The following is a 16,997-nucleotide window of genomic DNA, read 5'->3' on the forward strand; positions in this document are numbered from 1 at the left end:
CAACCAAATCTTCGTTAATGTCTTCTTAATAGTCGAAGTAAGTAGAGATAATACTGGATGGGGAAAAATTTAGGGAAAATAACAAAAAAATATCCGTTAAATTTTAAAAAACAAATAGGTGAATAATGGAGGCTTTGAAGAGTCTAAAATAACTATAAAATATCCAAATTAATTTCACAATTATTATGTGGTGATAATAGTCCAACCTATTCAGGCCCCACCGAGGGAGATATTAGGGATGCAAATATCTTCTAATGTAGGATGATGAATATAAATCCCCAAGACTTTGATTTGTCCAAGTCTTCTCTTATAATGTGTAGCGTTTGTAGCCCCATATATCCCTTGTCGGCACTAGGTGAAATAATTTATTTTAGTTAATTAGTGTATCTGGGACATAAAATTGTTAATAAAATCTTAAATTATTAAAAAAATAAATAACTAATTTTAAATCAGTTTAAAATGACTGACATGTAATTTTTTATTTTGTCTTGACTTATATAAAAAGAAATTATATATGCTTATAATCATGAAATGACCCACCTGCTTGGAATCATACAACTAAAAACACAAGTAATAAAAGTCAAATCCTAGGTACTAAATTGTCCGAACACAGAATAGATATGTTCATATTATAACTACCTTGTCTGTATATTAGCTTTCCTGATCATATCAGACTGCGCAGAATCATCACCATCGTATACTAAGTAGTGATTAAACGATGGGTAATGCATTGCTTTTGAAACTGGCATTATTATCATCGGCCTTCGCACTGGCCGCGGCGGTGACGGCGGCGGCAGATTGCAAAAGAAAGTGCGGGAACGTGGACATCCCTTATCCCTTCGGCATGACGAAGGACTGCTTCAAAGACCCTGATTTTGAAATAATCTGCAACTCTTCCTCTGGACAGCATATTCCACAACTAGCAAGAGGGGAAAACGACACCGTGCAGGTTCTCAGCATCTCTGGGAACAGTAGTGAGATTCTTGTCTCTATGCCTGCTTATAATGTTTGCTACAATCCCCAAGATGGCTATAATATGTGGAGGCGTGGTTTTTGGGTGCCCTCAAGTTTGGCATCTCCAATACAAAGAACAAATTCAGGGTAGTGGGGTGTAATACCTATGCTTTCCTGTATGACCGGAAAGAAAAAAACCTTAACGGCTGCGACGCGAGATGCGATAACCGGAGTTCAGTGGCGGATAATAATAAATTCTGCTCCGGCGCCGGCGGCTGTGGCCACTGCAAGAGTGATTTGGAGCAAGCCGTTGCAAATTATACCATTACTGTTGTATTTTACCGTAGTAGCGAGCAAAATGCGCCCGAGAACATTACTCGTTGCAGTTCTGCATTTGTTGAGCAGAACGGAACTTTCAACTTCCCTCTCGTCGACGGCGACCTCAAGAAGGGAAGAGAAGGTAACAGATCTACGGTAATTCTCGATTGGGCAGTTGATAAGAAAAGATCATGCGGTGGAGCCTGCAAAAGTCATAATGCGGAATGCAAACAATCAGAAAGTGTCAGGGGCTATTACTACTGCAAATGTAAAACAGGTTTCGAAGGCAACCCCTACACCGCCGATGGCTGCAAAGGTAATTACGATAATTTTGAGGTTTCAACCCCACACTTTTTGATTTTTTTTTAATGATTTTCTTGGGGCTGAAATAGATCTCTCATTTTAAACCTCTTTTCTTTTATTTTATTTAGAAGTAATTTTGTGGAACACAAGACGGGGCAATTATACGAGGGGGTTTTATTTCGATTTATATGAAACTATTAAGTACCTGCGGAGTTTTAAGCCTCTAATACCCTATGGATTTCGGTAAATTCTTTTGGCTTCTCAAATATTTTTCTTCTTGTCTTTAAAATGAATCAAATCTTTTGTGATCTAACGGGTGGTGGGCACAAATCCCATTTTCACAGCCTTGGCCTAAAAAAATCCAGAGAACACAAAGCCAATCTACCGACCAGTTCAACTGGGAAACCAGTAAACCAGCCAGTGGGTCTGGTTTGTTTGGATATTAAATCGGGGGAGTTGAATTGTAACGAATCGGTCAAACCGAAATGAACTGGTGAAAATCGACGTAAACCGGTTTGGATGATTGTATTGTTATTGATCTTATTTTTTTTCATCCAACTCCTAATATCTTAGCCCCTATATATTTAAATGAATTTTAATGATAATTTTGGCATTAATGATTATGAATTTTAGTTAGTGAAAAACCATAAAAATCAAAATTTTCAATATTGTTATACTTTGTTATTATTACAATCAAACTATTGTTATATTTTCTTATATTTTGTTATTAGTGATTATTAATGTTGTTATACTTTTGTTATTTTCAATTAAATTATATCATTTTAATATGACCGGTTGGACTCCAAGGTAATCCCGATCTGACCAACTGATCTTTTAACCACTACCTCCACTTGTTTAACAATCGGTCTGGTTTTTATTTCTTGAAAGAATCATAATAAGCTCTAGCACAACGATAGTGACGGTGTTTTCTTTGCTTTTGCTTTTTTAAAGTAAATAGTTAACAATATTGTAAAAGCACAAACATTTCAAAAGTTCGCTTTAACCAGAAATATTGATTTGAGAAGAAATTAACCAGTGCTATAAGATTTTTTTTCACATGATTTGTGGTACGATGTGTACGGAATTTCAGATGTGGATGAGTGCCAGGACATCAACTTAAATAATTGCTTGCATGAGGATAGTTGTCGTAACACCCATGGGGGCTACACCTGCTCCTGTCCGCATGGACAAAAGGGCAATGGCCGCAACGAAACTGAACCAGGCTCAGGCTGCAGCCCTACTGGGCCAAGCCTTACAATTCCATTAGGTAAGCATTTGGATCTATTAAAAATTCCCTTTTTTTTTTTTTTAGTTTGACTTGATTTGGAATTGAATTGCCATATACTTTTTAAAATTAAATCCTAATAATTTTTTCAGTCATAGTCATTAATACTTTATCAAATCATTAGTCATGACCATTCCATCTAAAATTGATACTACACTATTATTTAGTTACGTGCATTTAAGGTATCAATCTACTTTATTTCCAAAATTTTAACTTTTTTAAATTATTTTCATTAATTGCAAATATATTAAAGAGCAGCTTTGAATGAAAAAAATTTAAAGATATGCTTTAAAATAACTAAGTCAACCAAAATAATTTTTTAATAATGTAAATTATTATTAAGTTTCTACACCAAATAAATGTATTTATTGAACATTAAGCATAGGGAGAGTTGTCATGAGGTCCCAATGAGAAAATTTAAGTACCAAAAAATCACAATAACAAGTAATCAATATGAACCTGTTGTCATTTCTTGTCATAAAGCTTATCATTACATACTCTTCAATTAGCTATAGATTTTACGGTAATTAAATCTCTTTCTTGGGATCTAATTATAATTCTCTCTTAAATGTCTGTGTGTCTATATAAATATATATATCAATATTTTTATTTTTTTAGGACAAGCAGATACTAAACTTGAAAGTTTCCCCCTCTTACACATTGAACAAATTGTGTGTTTTTCTCAAATTAAATTGAAAAAATAACCCAAAAAAATGATACCAAATATAATTTAGTTTCTAATTTTAAAAGTAAACTATTTTCTAAAAATTTCAAATATTTTGTAAACGTAATGGGATAATAGTTTGTTTTAACTATATTCAATTGGACAAAATCTGTACCGCCATCTTTGCAGTTTATTTAGCATTTTGTGCTGGAGAAAATGATTAGACATGCGCATAGGACTGGCATCTTCACACTTTTTAAATCACATTTCGGAACTTCTTTCAAGAAAAACTCACATCTTGAACTCTATACTTGTAGTTGTTACTTTAGCTTTGCTGGGTGTCTTCACACTTGTCTCCACATTATGCTGGGCACACAAGCAAAGGAATCTGATGCAACTCAGACAGAGAAATTTTGAGCAAAATGGAGGAAACTTGCTTCTACAACAACTTTCACAACAACAAAGATATACCGACAGAACCAGAATATTTACAAAAGTTGAGCTTAAGAATGCCACAAACAACTTTGATGAAAGCAGAATTCTTGGTCGTGGAGGACAAGGCACAGTTTATAAAGGTATATTGCCAGACAACACAATTGTTGCAATTAAGAAGTCCAGGTTGGAGGGGATCCCCAAAATATTAAAAGTTTTATCAATGAAGTGTTTGTGCTTTCCCAAATCAACCACAGGCATGTGGTTAAACTTTTGGGATGTTGTCTTGAAACTGAAGTGCCTTTGTTAGTGTATGAGTTTGTAGAGAATGGAAGCCTTCTTGACCACCTAGACCCATCAAAAAATGAATGTTCTATCACATGGGAGACTCGATTAAGAATAGCTACAGAAACTGCTGAGGCCATTTCCTATTTACATTCTGCAGCTTCTATTCCAATTATCCATAGAGATATCAAGTCTGCCAATATACTTTTAGACCATAATGATAGAGCAAAGGTATCTGATTTTGGAGCTTCAAGACTTGTCCATCTTGGTGAAGCTCAAGTTGCCACTGTGGTTCAAGGAACAATAGGATATCTGGATCCTGAGTACCTTCAAACAGGTCAGTTGAATGAGAAGAGTGATGTCTATAGTTTTGGAATTGTGCTGCTGGAGTTACTCACTGGGAGTAAGGCTTTTAAATTCAATACATTGGCTAGCCATTTTGTATCTTCAATGAGAGAAGATCGCCTGTGGGAGATTCTTGATAGGCGAGTACTAGACCAAAGGAAGAACGCAAAACAGTTGAAAGAAGTAGCCTTATTGGCAAGCAGATGCGTTAGGGTTAATGGAGAGGAACGGCCAACAATGAAAGAAGTAGCAATGGAGTTAGAGGGTCTAATTGCAATGGAAAAGCATCTTCAGGAGAAGGACAAGGATATGATGAAAGCAGAAGAAAGTGAATACTTATTGGGCCATTGCCCTTATGATGGATATGGGGGTGCCAGTGCTAGCTTCTCAGTTGCTAGCTATGATAGCATACAAAAGCAAGTAGCATTTGAGATTATGGATAGTGGGCGATAATCTTATACTGTATTCTTAATTATGTGCTGTTTCTACTTTTTTGGGAGATTTAAGGAATGTGAGAGTACAACGGAAGGTGATAAGAACCTAACTAGTAATTTGTTTGCAGTTAGTTCCTATAAGTTGCAAATTTAATTTTCCTATATTTTATAATGTGTGTGTGGCTCTTGATACCTAGTCTCATAATCTACTCCTTGAGTTAAATAACTAATTTTGCAGAGAAATCAATAATATTAGTTAAGTTAGTTAAGTGTAAAAAATACATGTTGATTTTGTTAGAGTATATCTTTTAGCTATTTGTATTATAATTTACTCTCTTGATGAAAAACTCCTTCAATATGTATAATTAACTGAAATATTATATTGAGGGAAAAAAATCATCTGCCAACTCATTCACAATAGAAGAAAAATGATAGCTTCCGCTGGTTATATCATCCAACAAGGCTTCTTAGATCTTGTCGCATTATTTTTAGCACTTAGTTTAAATATAAATTATGCCATTTTGCAGGTTTTAAGGTCAAGGAAAAGAAAAAAAGAAAAAGAAAAACCCCCTTTGTTGCCCTCTTATTTTAAAGAAGTAAATATATAAAAAAGGAGAAATTCTTAGCTACTCCCAGAATACCAAATCATATTAACTCTGTCAAATAAGAACCCTCCACCTCATATAATTTTAACCCACGTCATCAACTCATACACATCAATTTGTTGTTTTACAATTACAATAATAAAAATTAATTTTCCTCTTTTGCCCCAGTTTCCTCTTTCCCCGTTTCTTTCTTCTCTCCTCATATATCTCATGTCTCTTTTCATTTTTTGGCCATCGATTGACAATGGGCATATCTCCACGGCCGCCGCGCTCTTACGAAATGCTCTGACTTAGCCAGAATGCTTCATCGAGAGGGATCAAGGTGGCTAATCGGAACTTTACCCCCTCCATGGCGCCGCGTGGTGCCGGTGAGTTCGTAGGTAATAGCAACGCCGACTCTGAAGAGAATGAATAGGGGGATGAGGATTTTGATAATAGAGATGAAGGAGACTATTTTGCCAACAAAAGTTATATAATGTTCTTGTTACCATGGTTGAGGAAGAAGGGAACAACACAGTCCGAGAGTATTCTAATAATTTGCCCAACATGTTGTGCCTTCTCCTCCACACTTGATGTTGTGCTACGAATCTGGATATGGTGCTAGGGCCGAAGGAAAAAGAGTTTGAGGCTTTGTTTGGTTCAACGGAAAGAGAGAGGATAGGTTAATTAAAGGAAGGGGAGGGAAAGAGAAGAGAAGTCGTGATTTTGTTTGGTTGGTGAAGAAGGAAGGGAGCAAATATTTTTTATTTGATTTATAAAAAAAGGAAGAGGAGGTAATTATAAATTAATAAATATGTCATCTCTATATTTAATTTATTTATTTTTTTATTATAATATTTATACCAAAATTATTATTTCTTAATTTATCAATTTAAATAAAAACAATTCCCTCACTTACATGTGATAAAAACATGATAAAACTAAAAATAATTAGAAAATATGATAAAAAAATTTAACATTCTATATCATTAATTTTATAAATATATCTATTAATATATATGATATGTATATATTAATATATATGCATGTTATCTGAGATTATAATACACACACTATGATATATAATTATAATACACATATGTAATGATATTTATATACTAATATATATGATATGTATATATTATATAATTATAATATTATATTATCATTATCAAATATTATTATTATTAGTGGTTAAAAAAAAGAAGTGAAAAAAAAATTTTAATAAGATAGACCAACTTGAAATATTGAAAAATTAGTATGGGTAGTTTGGTCAATGTTAAACATAATATTTTTTTTCTCCTCTAAAAAATCCTGAATTTAGAAGGGAGGATAGAGAGAAGAGGGGAGCACTAAAAAACAAATTTCTTCCTTTCCCTCCCTTCTATTTTTTCCAACCAAACACACTTATCTCCTTCCTTCTCCTCTTCATAATCCTCCAACCAAAGAGAGCCTGGGGTCTCTTGAAGGCAGAAGAGAGAGGGTTAATGGGTGTAAGTCGGATCACTCGTGCGTTGGTATTATATGAGGTGGAGAGTTCTCATTGGACAGAGTTGATATGATTTGGCACTTTGGGAGTATCTAAAAATTTCTCTAAACAAAGGGGTGATTCTATTTATTTCGTTTAAGAAATAATACTGGGAGATTCTAATAAACCAAACCCTCTAATATGTGACATTATGATTTAGAATTCTTAATTTAAAAAGTAAAAAATAAAAATCTGGTTTTATTGTCAACTTATTATTTAATATACTCTCAATCAAGTTATGATTTAGTCTACTGAAAATATTATTTTTTAAAATAAATTTATTATATTTCATAATTAACTTGTCAGGGTATTTCAGATATAATCATAATTTCACATATTATTAGGAAGTCTCTGTTTACTATTTTCCCTTACTTAAAAACCAAGTCCCTTCAAGATGATAAACAGTAGGAAACGCCCAAAGAAACAGAAAAGGTTAGCGTTAGCGTGGAACGACGGTCCCAGGAGGATCATCAATCTTAATCGAGTCCCCTAGTAGCGGCATCCTCCAAAATCGTAAGAGGCTGGAGAGACGTAAAACCTAAACCCCGGACGATCGAGCAAAGCTTACCGGCCACACCGTTGCTTGTACGAAGGACATAATCGTTATAGCCTGCATTGAGGTGTTCGAATCGTAATCGAGAGGGCAGAGAGGATTCACGAAGTCAACAATTGCTCTCATATGACTCAACCTACCCCTGATATCATTTTCTTGAACTCTTCGTTGTTCCCAATTTCCCTTCTCCATTGATCCCGATACCGTTGTTCCTCTCAAAGCTTTCATCCCATTCCTTCCATACCACTCCGCTATCTCCTACGTTGCCTTTCTCGAAAGGCTCCGACTTTATTTGATTCCGACGCTGTCGCACTGCTGGTATGTTGTTCTTTGTTTTTCTCCGACTGTGTTGGTAGTGAAAAACCCTAATTGGCCATTGGTTGATTCTTTTTTATGTTCTCTGTCTGCTAGGTTTTCTTGATTTTGAATTCGAACGCTGATTTGGGGTTGAGGAGCAATGGCTATTGCGGCCCCTGGGCAGCTGAACCTTAATGAGTACCCTTCATGGGGATCCAGAAGTGTTGATTGCTTCGAAAAGTTGGAGCAGATTGGCGAGGGAACTTATGGGTTAGTCTTAACTTCTTTCTCTTTGTTTCCTTCTTGCAGTGTGACTATATTTGTTGATTTTTGTTTCTGTTTTAGTTTTGCAATGATTCATACTCGAATTTCTTAAACATATGTTCCAATTTTGCTTTTCATGTAGGTATGATGTGGTTATGGTTGTCGGCAACAACTTATGTTTGATCATAATATCGTTTTTCTTATTTCTTTGGGCGACTCACCTGGGAGCTAATAAATGTATATTGTTTAAACTTCAACTTACCAGACATATAGTCATTTGTGGATAATAAGAGCTAAAATTTGTTAGTTGGCTGGTAACTATTGTTGTATAACTGTCTATTATGCTGATCAGTACAGAAGCTCTAACCTCAATTTACTTACCATATAGCAGCACTGACAAGACCTCTTATATAGTGCATAATGATAATGGAGAAACATAACGGGTGAAATAAAACGAATGCATTGGCAGTTCATAGCTTACCAAAGTCTTGCTGATAATGTATTTATGTCACCCATGAGGGGTGAAAGATCCAGCTTTGGCCCTTTTGATGAGGAAGCCCAAACTCCTGTAACTTATCAAGCACCTAATGATCTATGTTTATCTAATTGTTTTTCGCCCAGTGCCACCTTCAGATAAGCTTTTTTCCCTCTCAATTGGAATGGCATTTGGAGATTGTGAACACTCTTCCTTTTTAAATCTAGATTGCTTGTAAAATTTCTGTAGACACGTATGTCACCTTAAAAGGTCAAAAAGGGAGCAAAATTTAAAACACTTGAAATTCTTAACGGTCTTATCTTATGACTTATTTTTAAGTTTGTTTCTGAATTTTTGAATCATATTTATTATCGTTAGTATTTTATCTATATTATAAGGATGTGCATATGTAACATTTTTATATTTCAAGCTAGTTTTCAGCTGTCATTAATTCTTATAGTTCGATATGTTTTTATTATTCAAATTTAGACGTGTGTTTTCTGAGTCGCAATACTTATTGTGATTGGACTCAAACTACAGAATTGGTGCAAGTGTATGCGACCAGTTATATATACTATTGGACAATGGCTTTGGTTTTTTTTTTTTTTTGGGGGGGGGGGCAACAATCCTTGATAGGGTTTCTCTTTCAAAGGGTTTTGAAGATCGTACCAATTGCTTTGGTTTTTAAAATTTTTTTCCTTCAGAATTTCATTTTTTCCTTACCTCATCTGGAAGTTTGTTTCTGATTTCTTCCAAGATAATTAGAAATAGCTTTTACTTATCACCACCCATTTAATTTAATTATTTAACCCAAAATAGCGAACATGAATTTTGCTGTATTATGTCTCAAAAATTGTAGATTTGGAATTGGAAGACGCCAACTTAGGTGTAAGAATTGCAAATTGGGTTCATTGTGACAGATGTTCCCTGATATTAATGAAGTCTTGAGTTTCATTTGTCATTAATATAAGCAGCCGAAGGTTAAAAATTTAAATTCTAATTTTACAAATATAAGAATAGCACTTTTGTGAGGTTATTAGCAGTTAATAGGTATGTATACCGTTATCTGCAGCCATCAAACCAGTTTTTATAAAGATTTTTTTTGGCCATTTTCTTTTTTTCTGAATTCTAATCAGCATCCCTTTTTTTTTTTTTGCGGGACTCAGTTCCCCATTACACGACATACTTGAATTGAATTGCTAGAAACTTTTAACTTTCTTTGCGAACATGTCTTGTCTTAAGTTTCCCTTTTAAGACATATGCTTGAGTTATAGCCTGCTGGTAGAGTTGTTAGCCTATTTCTGTTCCAAAAAAATCTTGTTTCTGGGTGTATCCTTCATTGCTGATGCTGCAAGAAGGAACTGATCCATACCTTTGTGCTTGCAGCCAAGTTTACATGGCTAGAGAAATCAGAACAGGTGAAATTGTTGCTTTGAAGAAAATAAGAATGGACAATGAGAGAGAGGGGGTATCTCTTTGATCGCCTTGCTGAATGTTATTTACTCTACTATGGGGGTTTTAGATAATTTTATTTACGATCTAGCTGATCTGAGCATAAATGAGAACCTCCAAGTGACCCTCAATAATTGAGAAAGTATTATTGGTCCTCTGCTGCTAACTTTGTATTACGTGGTTCTTCCCTGAATTGTTGCTTTTGCTGCAGTTTCCTATTACTGCTATTCGTGAAATCAAAATTCTGAAAAAATTACACCATGAAAATGTTATTAAGTTGAAGGAGATAGTGACATCACCAGGTAAAGGTTTTAAATATATAAATGTGGATTGTTATGAAACTTTGCTTTTGCTACTAAAATGACTGGTCTTTTTATCCCCAGGCCCTGAGAAAGATGAGCAAGGGAAGCCAGGTTTCCATTTTCAATATTATCTAATTACCTCATTAACAATTAGCACACCAGTGCCTAATTTGCTTTATCATTTCACTATCAAATTCCTTTAGTTTCTTTGTTATCTGGCATCTTACCATGTCTGCATTTTTCTTTGTGCTGGATACTACAGATGGAAACAAATATAAAGGTGGTATTTATATGGTATTCGAATACATGGACCATGATTTGACTGGTCTTGCTGATCGACCTGGGATGAGATTTACAGTTCCCCAAATCAAGGTATTGCTGCAAATATTGTTTAAATCAAATGTTAGTGGTAGTAATCCATTTAAACATTTTCTGACTTGCTTCTCCTGGCCTAAGTGTTACATGAGACAGCTTTTGACGGGTCTTCATTATTGCCATGTGAATCAAGTACTTCATCGTGATATAAAAGGTTTGTGTAAAGCTGGATTTCATCCCTAGAGGCTTATTTATTTTAATTTTTTATTGTATATGATATGCATATTTCATGTATTTCGTTCTGATGCAGGATCCAATCTTCTTATAGACAATGAAGGCAATCTGAAGCTTGCAGATTTCGGACTTGCACGATCATTTTCTAATGACCACAATGCAAATCTTACAAATCGTGTGATCACATTATGGTATAGGTAAATAGTGTGACTTTTTAGGTGCATGAGTTTTGTTTTAATTTTTCTATGACAGTTTAATCTGGGTTAAGAAAGGGGGATTTATGAAAGTGGTGTGTACTCTTAACGGATTTGGTCTTGATCTTGATATATTCAGACCCCAGAGCTGCTGCTGGGAACAACAAAGTATGGACCTGCTGTTGATATGTGGTCTGTTGGATGTATTTTTGCTGAGCTTCTCCATGGCAAGCCTATCTTCCCTGGAAAAGATGAGGTCATTAATATTTCTCTAATTATTGTGGTTTTATAATTTTCAAGTGTTTGGTTGATTAGTGTGCATGCGAACGAAGTGCACTAGCAAGTTAGGTGATACTGTATGTACGGCAGGTTTTGTCCTTTATGTTGTCCATGAAGGCACAAATTATTGTGGGAAAATATTTGTTTTTCTTTTTAATTTCTCTCCGTCTAAGTACTTGCTGCCATTTTTTATATGCATATTGTAAACTTCTTCTCTTGGTAACTGTAATTACCTCTTCACTTCAATCAAGTGGCTTCAGATTCAGGTTCTTATTTTCATATTGATCTAAGTAGTTATTCAACCCTGTAATAGTTGCAGTAAATGTGGTTTACTGGAAAATATGAAGCTTATATCGTTCGTTAGGATGTTAGATGGCATGCAAATGGCAAGAATTGGCTAGAATACTGGATCCAACTTTCATATATCCTTTATTTGAGAATTTATTTGTGCCTTGCATGCATTCCTTTTCTTGTTTTACTCCTCTAGTTTTAAATATAGGAGCTAGTTTTCTTTTTTGGCCGAAAATATATAGGAGCTAGTTAGATAGTTGGTTTTGTTCCTAAATGTTAGACCTTAATTCATTTACTCTCATATGTATCATTTTTTCCCGAACTAATTTATCTAACTTATGAGTAATTTATTTGGGGAGATCATGTTACATTTGTTAGAATTAAGTAATTTATTTAACTTCTTAATCTCCTCAAATTAGTTAAATAACTCTTGCATTAAGGATAAGAGGAGTATAATATATGGCCTTTGGTGTATATATTAATTCTAATCATCTCTTTTATAGCTGAAATTGTAATACTTGTTCACTTTGTAAAAATTGTAGCCAGAACAACTAAACAAAATTTTTGAGCTTTGTGGAGCACCAGATGAAGTGAACTGGCCTGGGGTTTCTAAGTGTCCATGGTATAATCAGTTCAAACCCACAAGACCAATGAAAAGACGGCTGAGGGAAGTCTCAGGCAGTGAGTATCACCGTAACAGCATCAATAATCCTATGTTGCTGCATTCTGTCTCCTTGTTAATTATCTTAATAGCTTTTCTCCATCATGCTTGGATTATAGTTTTGATCGCCATGCTTTAGAATTGCTGGAGAGGATGTTGACACTTGATCCTGCTCAGGTACATCGCCTATCATAGTTCTGATCTGATTTTGGAGCTTTAAAAGCCTGGCATTACTGAGTGTCTAATTAATCCGTTTTTCTTTATTTGATTTTGGTTTGTTATATATGCTGTCTTATTTTGCTAGAATCATGCATAGAGCATTGAAAATTTTATATTGGAATTTGTGGCAAAAAATCCTATTCTGTTTGTTTTGTAAGCTTATGTAATGTGATCAAAGTTGTATTCTGGAATAGTTCCTCACTTTTGTTTGTAGATGTGTTAAAGAGAAAACTAAACACTGGCAATGTGCGGTTTATGGGATTCTGTGGTTTGTTTGGTTTGAGAGGAATACCTGTTTCTCAGGGCTTCTCATCACCATCAAATCTGTTAGGTAGAATGTTGTATATTGCTCCTCTTGAGTGTTTAAACAAATGGGTTTCCCAAGGATTTGATAGGATCTTTTTAATTTGGTAAGACGGCTGAGGGAAGTCTTCAGGCAGTGAGTATCACCGTAACAGCATCAATAATCCTATGTTGCTGCATTCTGTCTCCTTGTTAATTATCTTAATAGCTTTTCTCCATCATGCTTGGATTATAGTTTTGATCGCCATGCTTTAGAATTGCTGGAGAGGATGTTGACACTTGATCCTGCTCAGGTACATCGTCTATCATGGTTCTGATCTGATTTTGGAGCTTTAAAAGCCTGGCATTACTGATTGTCTAATTAATCCGTTTTTCTTTATTTGATTTTGGGTTGTTATATATGCTGTCTTATTTTGCTAGAATCATGCATAGAGCATTGAAAATTTTATATTGGAATTTGTGGCAAAAAATCCTATTCTGTTTTTTTGTAAGCTTATGTAATGTGATCAAAGTTGTATTCTGGAATAGTTCCTCACTTTTGTTTGTAGATGTGTTAAAGAGAAAACTAAACACTGGCAATGTGGTTTATGGGATTCTGTGGTTTGTTTGGTTTGAGAGGAATACCTGTTCTCAGGGCTTCTCATCACCATCAAATCTGTTAGGTAGAATGTTGTATATTGCTCCTCTTGAGTGTTAAACAAATGGGTTTCCCAAGGATTTGATAGGGTCTTTGTAATTTGGTATCTTTTGAGCTTTTCCATGTATTTTATGGTATGACGATATCTTATTCTTCTACAAGATGAACCTTATCTTTCTGATATAATTACTTATTTTATGGAAAAGTGGGAAATTTTCATTAGAGAATTAGTGCTAAGGATACACTAGATGTTGGTAATTTGATCTGTTCTGAACCTTTTCTGTACTTACTGGTTTGAGGATAGTCTTATTCTCGTACAAGATGAATCTTCTCTTTCTAATATAATTACTTCTTTCATGGAAATGTTATTTTTTTAACAGAGAATTACTGCTAAGGATGCACTTGATGCTGAGTATTTCTGGACTGATCCCTTGCCATGTGATCCCAAGAGGTATGACTTCCAGGTGCTGTGCTCTGTGGGGTTTTTTTTTTGTTGCCCCCAATTGTTTTCCCCACCTCGATGATATGTTCCCCAAAATCTATATGATCTTTATTTAGTCAAATTATTGCCAGATTCTTTTTCCCTTTAAGCACTCTGTTGTATATTTTCCACTAGTCATTTCCCAGTTAAAATATGCATCACCAATTTTCTCAAGTTACTGGTTCCATGTTTGGCTCAGCTTACCCAAATATGAGTCGTCACACGAGTTCAGACAAAGAAAAAAAGCGGCAGCAACAACGACAACATGAAGAAAATGCCAAGCGTCAGAAAATGCAGCACCCTCAGCAACACACTCGTCTTCCCCCCATTCAGCAGACAGGGCAACCTCATGCCCAAATGCGGCCAGGTCCTAACCCTATGCATAGCTCACAACCCACAGTTGCTGGAGGCCCTGGCCATCATTACGGGAAGCCTCGAGGCCCCTCTGGTGGGCCAGGAAGATACCCCCAGGTGGGAACCCTGGTGGAGGATACAACCACCCAAACCGTGGAGGTCAAGGTGGAGGAGGTGGTTATGGCAGTGGGCCATATCCTCCTCAAGGCCGAGGAGCACCGTACGGGAAAGTGGCATGCCTGGTGCAGGTCCTCGAGGCGGAGGTGGTGGCGGCTATGGAGTTGGAGGCCCTAATTATCCCAAGGCGGTCCATACAGTGGCTCAGGCGCTGGCCGTGGTTCAAACATGATGGGTGGAAACCGCAACCAGCAGTATGGTTGGCAGCAGTAAAAGCCTATTCTTACAACTGCTGTCAGTGTCATGTCAAGAAGTCAGTAATAGATGATTGAAATATTCACAGTTGGAGTTATGAATTACTGAAGAACTGATATTAGCATTCGATGAGGAGTATATATTAATGAAATCATATTATCATATTACCTGAAGTTCCTGGAAGCCATGATGATGCAACCATTAATGATCTAGTCAATTATGGAACCTTAACTGCAGAGATAACTTCTCAATAATTTGTAATTTTCTCTTTCTTTTCTATTTTTTTTTTTTCCAAATTTTGTGCCACTGGTTTATGGCAGTATGCTAGGATAATATTTATTGAGGCACTTCGTGTTGTAGAAAGTCCTGTGAGGATACATTTTATTGTCTGAGTCATGAGTTTCCCCAGAGTTATGTTGTCTTGTAATTGAACACGCCACAGTAGGATGCCTTGAGATTAATCTGTCATGTATTTAATTGGTATTAATTCAGTCTTTATGGTTTCAAACACAAAAAATATATTGTTCCTGCTTTAAATGTTATATACCCATCTAATAGAATTTCAGCTATGTGATATTACTTTGTTGACTATTCTCAAATTGATACTAAACCATAGATCGAATTCTTGTGATGTTTTGAAATATTTATTCAACATTTATTTGATTGGATTGTATTTTAACTATGAGGATAATGCATGTTATATTTCGAAGCCATTAGAATTGGGCTAATTAATGTCAAATATAACGCAAGGACCAATTTGTAAATCAGATGAAAGATTGAAAAGTATAACTGTGGCTACCATTGCCGCTAATGCTAGTTCTATTCGTACTCTTTATTGCCGCCCTTTCTTTTTCTCTTTTGGGTTGAATGTGTGTACAAATTGATTTGAGTTATAAAAAATTAAATAATTATAGTTGTAAACCTTTAGTAAAACATAAAGTGGCTTAATTAAAAAATTAAGGTATCCAATTGGTAAAATCCAATCATGAATCACAAAAGAAGACATGAAAGACGTAAAAAAAAAAAAAATGTCATCCATCCAATATGTTAGTCTTTCTGTCTGAATCTTTCTAGATGCATTCAAAAACATCCTACTTTTTAGATGATCCTCTAGAATCTAATGGAGGCACATTCTAATAATCTGTTATTTCTAGTTATTTCGTTCTCTATTTATATTTAAGAGAATTCTTAGAAAAAACATTTTCATGAAACTAAAGGACCTAAAATAAAGAAAATACACACATAATTTACACAATCGAAGTAGAGTTTAAATTCTTCCTTCTGCTGTCAATTTCAGAGAAAGATAAATTTGGGCAAAATACGAAAATAAATTTATATGAATATGTGATAGTACTTGAATAAGGAGTACGTACACCTTTATATCTTTATTAAAAAAGAGTCTAGACAAGAAAAATCCAAATCAGGAAAATTCAACCTTGCACGTATGCAACTGTACGCCTTACATATACTTGGTTGTAAGAAACCTTTTTTTGACTGGCCTACAAGAGAAAAGTTACTGTTTTTTTTAAAAAAAAAATAAAGGAGTAAAAAACTAGTGTCAATATTAATTGTACTGCTCAAGAGGAGCTAATTTTTCATGTTCAACAGCCTAATCATGAAAGAATTAAAATGCTCAAATATTGCTCATATATTCAAGTATTCCCACAAGACAGCTATTAGCCCTTTCCAGTGATTAACAAATCCCGTGATGCATTCTCATGCTGAGGAAAGTAGGCATATTATTCAATAAATACAAAATAGTAATACCAACACCCCCAAAAAAAAAAATAGACAGAACAAAGCACTTGTTGGAGTAAGTTAATATCCTGCCATGCCTTTCTCTGGGCCTGCAAGCACCAAGCTGCCTTTCACGGCTTGTTGGGAGCTCCATTCAAAATAGAGACTTTTGAGTAAGTTCACATAAACCGAAAAAAAACTCTCCTCACATGCTTATCTCATATTTCGCAAATCACGTTTGAAAAGCTACTTATAAGTCAATCCAAACAAGCCCTGAATGTATACAAATATCATACAGATATCACTGGGATTTAAATTCCCTGCAGTGCCTATATCACTCAAGTGCAAAAGCTCAAATGACCATATTATTTTCGTTTTTTTTTTTTTATAGCAAATCTATTCCTTCCCAATGCACTGCACTTGAGCTTAGGGGACATAGCACTGC

The 16,997-nt window shown here is 35.0% G+C and overlaps 1 protein-coding gene and 1 pseudogene across 1 annotated transcript; both read left to right on the forward strand.

Annotated features, from left to right (window-relative positions):
• The first annotated feature begins 2,829 nt into the window (after positions 1-2,829).
• Positions 2,830-5,267, forward strand: LOC114755314 (wall-associated receptor kinase 3-like). Its single transcript, XM_028944180.1, is given in 3 exon segments — positions 2,830-2,842; positions 3,842-4,146; positions 4,149-5,267. Coding segments are annotated over 2 exon segments (1,122 nt in total). The 5' UTR covers positions 2,830-2,842; positions 3,842-3,915; the 3' UTR covers positions 5,040-5,267.
• A 2,324-nt stretch (positions 5,268-7,591) lies between these two features.
• On the forward strand, positions 7,592-15,223 carry LOC114755320 (cyclin-dependent kinase C-2-like; annotated as a pseudogene).
• The last annotated feature ends 1,774 nt before the right edge of the window (positions 15,224-16,997 follow it).

Source organism: Neltuma alba, unplaced genomic scaffold (genome assembly GCF_004799145.2).
Source record: "Neltuma alba isolate B1F8T4 unplaced genomic scaffold, ASM479914v2 tig00010248_pilon, whole genome shotgun sequence".
In the NCBI taxonomy this organism is placed as follows: Eukaryota; Viridiplantae; Streptophyta; class Magnoliopsida; order Fabales; family Fabaceae; genus Neltuma; species Neltuma alba.